The sequence below is a fragment of the Lonchura striata genome, chromosome 3 (genome assembly GCF_046129695.1).
Source record: "Lonchura striata isolate bLonStr1 chromosome 3, bLonStr1.mat, whole genome shotgun sequence".
In the NCBI taxonomy this organism is placed as follows: domain Eukaryota; kingdom Metazoa; phylum Chordata; class Aves; order Passeriformes; family Estrildidae; genus Lonchura; species Lonchura striata.
Genome location: NC_134605.1, coordinates 10,485,112 through 10,497,332, shown reverse-complemented (window position 1 = coordinate 10,497,332; position 12,221 = coordinate 10,485,112). Strand labels below are relative to the sequence as shown.

At 35.7% G+C, this 12,221-nt stretch overlaps 1 protein-coding gene across 1 annotated transcript in view; it reads right to left on the bottom strand.

Moving 5' to 3' along the window:
* Positions 1–12,221, bottom strand: part of USH2A (usherin) — a 373,252-nt gene that overhangs the window by 199,724 nt on the left and 161,307 nt on the right. Inside the window, exon 31 of the mRNA XM_031504249.2 lies at positions 10,942–11,103. Within this exon, the coding sequence (XP_031360109.2) occupies positions 10,942–11,103 (162 nt within the window). The remainder of the gene's footprint in view (positions 1–10,941; positions 11,104–12,221) is intronic.

Below are 12,221 nucleotides of genomic sequence, written 5' to 3'. Positions count from 1 at the left end.
TACCTTAACCCGCATGTTAAACCTCTACAAAGGAGGCATAGAATTTACATTCTACTGCGTGCTATAAATAAGTAATAAGAACAGATTAGAATTATGCATTTACGCCTACTAGTGAGAGTGAGATGCATAATTCACAAGTGGCAAACCCTTAAGAGGGTTTTGTATTCCACCCCACCCCTCTCCCTGCTCCAGTCTTGCCTGTGTAGTACATTGTTTAGTCCTGCTGTTTCACAATTTTGATTTTTATTTTTCAGGATAGTTGTTTAGGTTTTATAATTACTATTTCTGTCTTGCAGGAGAGCAACTGACACTATGTTAGTAGTCATGGCTGGGTACATGCCTACATTATGTTACATTTTTGGTATCATCTTTATGAGTTTTCTTGTGAAACTCAGGGACACAACTAAGATAACAAACGACTTGCAACTGAAACTTCCCTGTGCTTCCCTAGCACTGTCTGTTGGAGCAGGTCCAAAGCAATGCCACCAAACTGATCAGTGGGATGGAGCACCTAATTTCCACCTATGTGCAAAGGCTAAGAGAATTGAGATTTTTCTGCCTGAAAAGAGAAGGATTTGGGATGATCTAATTGCAGCCTTCCAGTACCTGAAGGGAGTTTGCAAGAAAGACAGAGAGCATACAGTGACAAGGGGGACGGGATTCAAACTGGAGGAGAGTCAGTTTAGATTTGATTTTTAGGAGGAAGTTCTTTCCTCTGAGGGTGGTTGAGGCATTGGAACATGTTGCCCAGAGAAGTTGTGGCTGCTCCCTCCATGGGAGTGTTCAAGGCCAGGCTGGATGGGGCACTCAGCATCCTGGTCTAGTGGATGGTGTCCCTGTCCATGGCAGAAGGTTGGAACAAGATGATCTTTTAAAGGTCCCTTCCCACTCAGGCCATTCTATGATTCACAGTTAACATGATATACTGCTCCTCTAGCTGGACTCCTGGACACCAGCTAATCTCTATGTCAATTCATATCCTCAGCTTCTCTGCTGGAGTATCAAAGTATCTGCTGTGACCACAATTTTTATGATAGCACATGAAGGCCACAGATTTTGCCAGAACTGTGGTTTTTCCCTACAGCAGCTCTACGTTCAAGAACTGTGTTACCTGGTGATAAGATGTAGAAACAAGGATCTATTTCAGTCTAGCTGCTTTACTGGTTTTTTGGTTCTCTGGCTGCAGCACTGCAATTTTGATTCATGTAACTCCCAAAGAAGCATCACTAAGGATGGCTCTTTGATGAAGACATTTCCTTGTAATTTCTTTCAGCTGTTTTGAACTTAGACTATTTATCTACCTGGATTTTTCCTTTTATCTGCATGCAAATATTTTAAATTATTTTCTAGCTCTATTTACCATTTGTTTATTTTGCCTTGATCTCTGACACACAACTTCTTTTCATATTTAAGTCAATACTTGTACCTCTTTTTTACGCTAACATTTCTAATTTATTAATCTTTTTATCTATGCAGTGTATCTCACTTTGTTTTTAGTTTTACTTGACAAGCTTTCTCTACAATTTTCTCTGCCTGTAAACATAGGAGAAAGACTTAAATTGTATATGTATTTTAATTCCCAGTACAACTTCACAGCTTAAAAATTGTTATGTGACATTGCAACAATGATATTAAATCCCAAGAGTCATACCTCAAAACATTCAAAACACATTAGTTGAAATGTTTGATCTAACATATTTGAGTTGATGAAAAGGTTGGCATGCCAGCTCATGATATTTAAAAATTCTTGTCAATTGGATTAAATTTTTGTTCCTTGATCAGAACAAAAATTACTAGCATTATTAAAATTTAGTGATCATAAGTAGCTCCAAAGTTAAAGTTAATATGAAATTCAGCTTTCAAAAATAACCTATTGACAGTACATCAACATGGGTAACTTTCCATTATTGATAATTTCCTTGATTTTCAGCATTTTTCTTAGAATAGATTGAAAATGTCACTTATGCATCCTTTGTGTGAACTGCCCCGTCTAGCCAATGATCCTGGATAAGTGAGACACAAGGATCCAGAATGTCCTAATAAACCAGATTCTCTAGTCTCCTCTGAACAACCTTATGTAGCCATAAACATACCCAGACATGAAAAAGAAAAAAAAAAAGAAAGAAAGAAATCAAGATATGCAGACTGTAAACATGACTTAAATGTACCTCTGTAATCATGGTAATCATGGAACCTGGCACGTCCAAAGCAGCCAACACAATGTTTATCACCCACCTTTCTATCCTTCTTAAGACCACTTAAAGCACACTAATCTGATGTTCTTCTTACATGTTTATCTTTATGTTCACTTGAATATTTTTTCCCACTAGTTAATTTCCTGAAACCTCATAACTTTAATGTGTCACTCTATTCATACAATAAAAACCATGCAAATGAAAGAGGAAAATCCCCAGGAGTTTTCAGAGTCCAAGTACAATCTATGTAAAATGCTTCAGTCAGAAATAAACATCATAAAAAGACATATTCCATGGAAGACTAGTGAAAATCATGATGGAGATGAGTTCTGACTAAAAAAGGCTATTAAGCTTTATGTAAATAATTTAAGCAATCAGTGTAGAAGCCGAAGTTAAGATTGCTGGTAGTAATTAAAGGAAAGAAAGTACCCTAGAATGCCTCCCATACTTTTTGGGGCAAGACCCTTTCCTTTCATATGTTTCCACATAACTTAAGAGGATAGAGAACCAGATTTTGAAAAGTACATGAATACTCCAATCATACAAACCACCAAATATTTTTGAAATCAAACTTACATCTAACTCTTTTATGGTCTGATAACACACAGTCTTGTATTGTTCACACACAAGACAAGACTTCTGCAAGATGGAATATACTCAGAAAAATCTGGACTTACATTAATTGGTGAAGTATTTCAGAAATGGAAATTCTAACGAAGTTTCTCAGACTTACTGAAATTATAAGTCCAAAACACATGCAAACATCAAGCATTTCCCTTTCTATTTATTTGTGTCCTTACAGCTTTCTGTTTTTTTCTATAAAAAATTTGCTGAGAATATTTCAGTAATGGTAAATGACCCAACACCCTCATGGTAATGCATTGGTAAAAACAAGGGAAAAGGGAAACCCAGTTGGGAATCATCTAGAAATTCTTCTGTGTTGTTACCTGCCTGTACATTGTCATAATTTATCAATATTCCAATGTTAAAGGAATGTTGGGATATACCAGGTTTAGAGAGAAGTGTCTGTGCCTAGTACTAGCCAAAGAAGACTACATGCACACTTTGTAATGCAGAAGCATGGAATAGAATATCTATTTCAAATTTAATATTCATCAACTGTTTAGCAGTTCAGGAGACCAAGTGTTTCTAAATTAATAGGGAGAACTATATTTTCCAGGGCATAAGGAAAAGCTTGGAAAGAAATTTCATTATGCAGCTAGAAATACCAAGAAGGCTGCCCCACTCTATCCAAGCCAGTAAGTTATTGCTAAGTCAGATGTGTCCTTAGAAATGGATAGCTAGAGATTCAAGTAGAAGCAGCAAGTTTGGGCTTAGTCCATCTGTGCAAGAGGTGTCATATCTTTATTTACCTGAATCCAGCATTACCTGAAACTAAGCATAAATCATTTGCCAAGTATCTTAGAATGATCCTGGCAAAACAAAAGAACAATCTTTTAGAAAAGGGGAGATATTTTTTTTTATCAATATATTATTTATAATTTCAACACAAAACCTTGCACAGTTTCTGATGTTTTCTAAAGCACTTAATGAAATTGTGACTGGATGAAAACTTGTTTTAAACAATAAGCCTATGTGTCCATTTTATCAGAAAAATTAAAACCTGAACAGAAGCCACCATTTTGTATTACCGGCTTTAGGCAAACCATAATTATCAGGCATACTGCTAAAAATAAGATCCCACAAAAACTACTTCAGGCTATGAGCACAACATAGACAAGAAAGCATATCCTAGCTCTTGCAAATAAAAGAGTTCTCATTATATTTAGTAACAAAAAGTGGTCACCATGAGATAACAGCTCACAAACTATGACACTTGATGTGAAGCTCACACTGACTAAAGACAAAATGCAGAGAAATACATTAACCCTTCAGAAAAATCCAAGAGCAAAGGAGACAAGATTTGGCCAGTTTACTCAAGAGAGGTTCACACACACAATGTTACAACAACTTGATCTCAGAAAGTATCAAAATAAAAATTTGCTATCTAACTGCAAAGAGGGTATCTTGGTGAAGACCTACAAATCCACATGCCAGTGCAGAACACCGACAAGGCAATTATGAAGTAAGCTCTGCTGATGGATAAAAAAAAAAAAAAGAAAAAGAGCTGTAAGGCTGTAAATTCACATTTTATAAATTGAACTCAATGAACTCTTCATTTAAATGTGTCCTTCTTGGTAGACACTGTCTTCTGAAGATATTTCAGCATCTTTAAATCTGCTTACCAACCTACATATTGAAGGAGAAAATACAGAACAAAAAGCTTACAGATGCCTAATCTTGACAAATATTTTGAAGTAATATCACAGAAAAAAAAATAATCTGGAAGTTTTACATTTTTAGGGGCTTAATTTCTTATCATGGAATTTAGACAAGCCAGGAAATCAATGCTTTTCTTCTCTTTGTTTAGAAAACAGATCCCATAGCCAAAATAATTCTTACACGCCAGAAGGGAAAGATAGAATAAACACTCTCTCTGTTCTACAGATATTAGCTCTGGAGAAGCTATTTTGCTCCAGTTCACTTTGGTACATACAGAAGATTGGAAGGCCCCAATCACTCTCATTTTATAATTTGTGTTGCATTTTAATTTTTAGAAAGTGGTACTCAAGTAACCTGAGAGCTCAGCAATTCCAGCAGGGTTAGCGTGAGTTCTCTCCTGGCTTGCTGTGTTACCCAAATCTGATCAAAGGACAAGGACTCCAGAAGCCTGTCCAGCTGTGGTTTTATAATGACACCATTAGGTTTTGCTCTATAATCAAGGTCCCTAAAAGTCTGTGTAGCTTCAGGCTTAATATCTGCGACAAGGTTAACTGAAATCTGCAGCAAGGATAACTACTTTAGCAGATTGTATCAGCAGGAAATATTTAAACACTATTTAAAAGGATTTTAAATAAGCAGATTTTATTTAACACTGCACTAATGCATTGCAATAGAAAATGATACAACAGAGCTGCTACAAATAAACATAATGCTTTTACCCTTCCCCTGCCCCCCTCCACTCTAAATTCCCCAGATGTGTATTATTAAGCCCAATGAGTGCACCAGATCTCTCTGTCTGAGTTTGAAATACCGGAACGCCAGGCTCAGACAGCCCATTTGCCCTTTGGTTTTGTGCCTGCTGAATCTGCATTCTGGCTCTGTGGAATTAATTACGATAGCACCGGTCACCGGCAATGTCAGCGTAGCCACTTCAGGTGTATCAAATGTGTCTCCTTGCAGGCTTAGAACTTTCAGAAGAAGGCAGCTTCTCCTGTAAGGCTGGCATACCCTGCCCTCTAGTGCCAGGTGCACCTCTGGATGTTCACTAAAATGCATGCAAGGTCCAGAATAAAGCCTGGAGCAGCAGGCATTCTTCAAAAGCCATCCTGTATGACTTATTAGCTGCATATGTTGCTAAACCAAATGCAAGGTGTCCGCCTGGCACTGTGGCACAGTAGTACAGGACCCAAAAATATGGGTGAGACACTGGGTCATGTCTCATTGGGTCATGTGCAAGATGTTTCAGACAACCAATTCTAAGTGCAAAGTGAAGACTGACTTTTATTGCTCACCATGGTGCTAAAGAAGTCTCTGGTTCACAAAAAAATGAGGAATTGTGACATTCAGGGTTATAATAACTATAAATCTAGCACTAATATTGCATTTGATAGCAAACAACTCTTTCAAAAACCTGTAGTGAAAGAACAGACTGATTACATTTAGTAGTTATAAGTATTTCACTGCCACCTGGAAGATGGGAAATAAATTCATACCAGAGGACTACAGAATCTCTCTATTGTTTGTCCTTTAAGGCAAAAGCTGCCTGTCATCCTTGAGTAGGACCTAAAACAAAGGAAGGCAAATCCTTAGGGTTAGGAACTGCTGTTCTTAAACATGGCTATAGCTGAAAACTGTAAAAAGTAACCAAAAGAACCCATTAAAAATAAGATAAGGATTTTCTTCTGAGTGGTTCAGCCTCTTGCAGTGATACATCTTACTGCAATTATCTTCTACATACAAATCTGTGGATTTTCTTGCTCAAATTGTTTCACTTGGCAATCAGGGCAATACTGATATTATTATGGAGTCTGCTTTTTATTATCATGAGCTTTCTTTTAAAACAAGCAGTAGTATTCATGGGGTATAAAGGACCAAAACTTTGCCAATTTTTCTGTAAAATATAGTCATAATGTGTACTGCAATCACTGTGGTTTAGAGCAACATTAAAAATACAGGTACTAATTTTGGATTCTCCCATTTTTAAAGTTCAGATATGTTAAGCCCTTACTGAACAGATGTTGAACAGCTGTTTCTTCCTCGCAATAAAACAAGGCTGCCATTCTAACCTGGTTTTGTGGGATCATCCTTTCCATACTCAGGTCAAAGAACAATTTGAATAAGCTAAAGCTTAGTTCATGCTCTTAGAAAAAAAAATTATGAAGACAGCTCTTTCTCACCTTTTCCAAGGCTCTCCTTAATATTTTGCCTACCAACCTGGTACAAAGTACTCTGTCACATTTTTTTATAAACTCTTGGACATGCAATTTAAGATAACTCTCTACTCGTTTAACTCAGTTGAGGGTCTGCCCTTGTAACATAGGTGACATGATTTCTTTCCTGAAAAACTGGAAGCACTTCTTTCAGGTTGGCAGAGAAAAATAAGTTTCATACAGCTGAGTCTTAATAAGAATATCTTGCTTTTAAAGATTCATGATAAGAACCATTAGATTCTGCTAGGAAAATTATATGAACATAATTTGTTAGCATTGTCAAGTACCTAGTGCTGCAGAAAACGCAGACATACATCCTCAATGCCAAACTCAGAGCAAAAACAAGTTCACTTTTTTGTCTTGTTTTGTTTTCTAATGTATCCACAAAGTATCTTCCCTTTGTAAACATGCTAGACAACAAACACCATTTCTCAGTCCATCAAATGCTCAGCTTTTAAGAATACACAAATATTTTGCTCTAACCTTTTTTCTAAAGTTTTTTCATATCAATAAGGTTCCCTACCCACAAAAAAAACCGGCACTAAGGTCACATGTGATCACCTGTGCTTATGCTATAACATTCTGCATTTATTAGACCACCCTTCTGCCAGCTCAGGCCACTGCAGTCTAGTACTTTTCAGGATAAAACTGGCCCTGTTGCCCCTTTCATCTAAGGCAGGTAGAAAATTTCTGAGTCTAATTTAAACAAAAGAGAAGACAAGAAGAGAGAACTTGCATAAATTTAAACATATCTTTAAAATAATTACATTAAGAATTTTCCATGTTTCAAAGTAGAAACTTCAGGTTTGTCTGTGAGTATTTGAATGTGAAGAATATTTTCCCGTTGCCAAGGAAAACCAGATCAACTTCTAAAATGAAAGCCTTTTTAAGATCAATATGTTAAGAGCTCTGAAGACAACTGTACAGGCTTCTCCAGCTCTTTACAGTTGCTAGTCATCTACAGAATAGTAAGGTCTGAAGGTCTGGGGATCATAACCCTATTGCAACTACTCTCCTGAGCTGCAGATGATGGTCTTGGTTACAGGAGCTTCTGCACTCACACACAGAACAACTGAAAGCAAAAATACAGGGGTATGGATTCACACAGCTGAAGTTCAACCTGGGCTCTGGGACTATTTCCTCCGAGCTGATCCCTTGGAGAGATTAGGCTTTCACTGGAACATAGGATGTGAAATACAAGCCAGATTGCATGAGCAAGTAGAACATACACCACATAAAGCAAATGCATAAAGGTGGGAGGCAGAAAAATCACAGGCAGACAATTAATACAGGTGTTGTGGTAGAGGGGCAGGCTCATTTCAGTGTTTTATTACTCACAACACTGAAACCAAATTTGTCAATATGGGGGAAATATTTAAAGGCACTAATGGATGATGGATGCCTAATGGGTCTCCTTTTTCAATGTGGTAAAGTGTGCATTTGCCATATGTGCTTTTAAAGGGTTTCCTTTTTAATTACAGCTCAACCCCTAGAGGAAACAAACACTTGAATTTCCATGAAAATCAATGAGTATTTCAAGCCCTCAACAACTGTCAAGATCAGAAATTAATCTAACAATATATTTGCCATTATGGGGTTGAGAAAACACATCCCTTCTCAAGTTATGGATTGACTAGCCTATACTGATCACAATTTCCATGGTCTGAAATGAAAGTCAGTAAAGTACTAATTTTTAAACAGAATTTATGTCATCTTAAAAAGAGAGGTTTAGAAAGCCATCACATTTCTATAGATACAGCACTTCAAAAACACAGAAAGAATCTATGACTTTTTGGTATAGACTACTGGCCAGGAAATAAGTCATATAATTCCTAAATGAGGAAAATAATTTTGGTGAGTAAATAGGAAGCAGATGTCAGAGACAATGAACTTTGTCTCCCTGTTTACTGTCAATAGTATATTATGTTGTGGCAATAAGTCACCAACAGGGTGGAAACAAGTGCTGGAAACAAAAGGATAATTATATGGAAAAAGACAAGATGTGTAAAACACAATACTCTAAAACCAAAAGCTCCAACTACCAAAAGTGTAGCCTATTTTAAACCTAGCCTACAAAGTGGAAAATCTTGGGCTCTGAAAGGAAGCAAAATAAGGTCAAATTAAAGATATATGCAAATCTAAGCAAGATCTTGAATAAATCTGATTCACAAGAACTGGGATTTCCAGTGACCCAAATGCCAGCCTGCTGGATCACATTGCTACTTCTCCCTCAGGCAGAGGGAAGCACTGGAAAATACTGGTGTACAGCTTATGGCAACATGAGCTGATCCAGCCTTCTCTTCTGAATAAGTTAGGACTCTGCTTTCTTTAGATCCATGTCTTAGGTTAATTGAAATCAAAGTCATGACATTCTCAATAGGATCAATAATATATAAATTCCTAGTAAAATATAAATAAATAATTTCTACATAAAAGCAACAAGAGCTTCTCTAGGAAACTTATTAATCAAATGAGATTTCTTTTCTGACTACTTCAACTGAACGTATTCTGACATATCACTCGAGATTTAAAGGTAGAAACCTTATGCTTTCCTATATTTTCAAAGAAGAATTGCAAAAGTTACTTGACCATAATTTTTATCAATAAGCATTTGTTTTGGCTATAATTCAGACTGCAAACAGACATTTATCTAAACCAACCAACCAACAATATGGTGAACATTTCCTCAAATGTTTTACATCATTTGCCCATTTATAACCAGGTTTCAGATAAATATTTTGATTAAATGATGGACCTATCATGAAATTACAATAAGGATTTTAGTAAGATTGGAAGCACAACTATTTGCACATCAAAAATTTTAAGAACTGTGCTATGATATGGCAATGAGATATTAATGGAAATCTTGCAAAAAAAAAGATAAATAGCACTGCAAGAATACCAGAAAACTGAGGAGATGAGGGAGAAATTAATTGAATCTACACTTTTGATAAATATTTATTTTTTGCAGAAGAAAAATGCACACTAGTTTGAGCTGTCATTATGCTAACCTATATCCTATTTTTCATATTATTAGTAATACATAATGTGGTAGTTTATATTCAAAAATAAAACCAGAATGTATATACCTCATGTATTTATCCAGAAATACACTAAGGTTACTATGGTTACGAAAAATCCATTACCTTTGAATACAGAATGAAAAAGTTTGACTTAAAGTGTGCACTATTTATTATAGCGATCATCAACAGCCTTCAGGAGGTTCTCTAACTGGATTCATTTTTCAGTGTCAAAACTGACCCACCACACCAGTACCTTATGGCCTGTGCAAGGCAAAGAAATTTGAACTATATGAATTTTTAAATAAGTTTTATACTGACTCAAGATGCAGAAGTGGCTTTGAATTTTAAGGCCTTACATTAAAAAGAAAGCAGAGCCTTGGTACCCTTTTCCCCCCAGGTTGTCCAATAAGAAATGCTTTATTTTTTCTTGCACCTACCAAAATATACAAATTTTGATGGCCCATAATAGTGCTTATGCTGTGGCATGGCACTTCTAGCTCCATGTTTTCTTTTTGGTTTTTTTGGCTGTTCAGGGTTCTTCGTTTGTTTTGTTGTTGTTGGGGTTTTTTTATTATTATTGTTATTGTTGCTGTTTGCATAATGTCTGAACAAGTAATTTGGATAATTCATTAAATTACACCAATTACATTAAAATAGAGAGCCAGATTACTATGCTTCACTGTATTGTCAAGTAATGGACACTTACCTTCAGTGTAACAGTTTAAGACTATTGATATAATTTGGCTATTGGCACATGGCACAACTATTTAAAAAAAAAAAAACAGATTATTTGTTTATATTTTTAATAAATGAATTAGAGGCTATTCAGGTAAGCAATGTGTTATCTCTCTAATTAAGAATATTTAAGGAAGGCAGTAAGAAAACTATTAAACCTGTATATAATTTCTTCAACAGTTGGCAGTTTACTTGCTTTGAGACCTGGATGGTATCAGATCAAAATGTTATAAAACCATTAAAAAAATTACTCAGATCCTGTGAAAGAGGCACAAAAATTAGCTACACCATCCATGGTGGTGTTAATTTCTATGAGTTCCAACAAAGGGTAAGATGCTTTATAATAAAATAAATTAAAACCATCATGGTTTAAAGTGCATCCAGCCAATTTTAGAATTATTTTTCTTTCCTCTGAAATAAGAAGGGGTCAATCATACAATTGTTGAATGCAACCATGAGATACCCATCTGACATGCTACCTAGCAAAGAACTCACCTTTTACAACATACTTAGTTCCATTTCCAGAGTAAATTGGTATCCCATTCATATATAAAGTATATTGTGTAATAATACCATTTGGTGTTTTGGGTTGACTCCAACTTATCAGCAGGAACGTGGGAAAGGATATTGCTGTGGGTGACTGCACATCTTCAGGGGCTAGTGAAAAAATATATAAAGTTATACTATATTGTCTTTCCACAAATAATAAAGGATTTCAATGAGAAGTTATTACCAGAATGATATTTTGTAAAGCTGAAATTTCAGAAAAGATTTTATATCTGCAACATACCAGAATTTTGAGAAATCTCCTATATTATGTGAAGATTTCTAGCCAAACAAACTTCTATAAAAGACAGGAATATACTCTTTGCTCTTAGGAGAATAATTATGCTTCTAGAATTTTGTCTTTCCATCTTGGTAACACTGATCAAGGTGAGAGGTACAGGTTTTTAGTGCAGTCCTTTTTTTATACAGATTATTTTTTCTTCTTTCATGTTTTTTTTTCCTAACTACAAAGTGATCACTCTAACCACCAATGCAGGTGTTGTGCTCTTAGGCACTACCCCTTGTTTCAAACCTTTCATAATTCAACACGCTTAGTAATGTTTGTTTAATGTAGATTTTATGTATATAATATCCTGGAAGTTGGCAATGGATAATAATTTAATAGTTGAGTTCTTTCACTGTTCCGGTGAGTTATAAATTAGAAGCACAAGGAATCCCAGTGAATATCACAAGGGGAGCAGAACTGAGGTCTTAGTCTGGGAGAAATATCTTGTAATTTACAAGCTCTGTGCTAGCAATTTAAAACAATAACTAGCAGTGCCTGGCAATGTGAAAACAATATAAAGTAATGAATGTTTCAATAGGGAAACAGGGATAGCTGGAGGGTGTGATATGGTGTCTGTCTTCTGTATCACCAATTTATTGTTACTAAGAGCATGCAACAAGAGCATCCAAAAATAGAAATTCCACACATTGACTTTTTGTTCAATTCTTATGAGGGATAAAACACACGTTCCCCATGGCTTTATTCAATATCTGAGGGAAAAAAAAAATCTACTCTTGCCTAAACCACTCTGTTATGACAGGTAAGGATTTCTGCTTTATTCACTAAGCTGAGAAAATAGGGCATAAACAATTTATTTTTAATTGCTACGTCACAGCAGAAAGAAATTCACAAATATTGAAATAATGTGTTTCATGTTTACATCACAGGGTCCATTAAGTATTTGGCTGTCAAAGGCTGTAGCTTTTCATGGACAATGCCACCA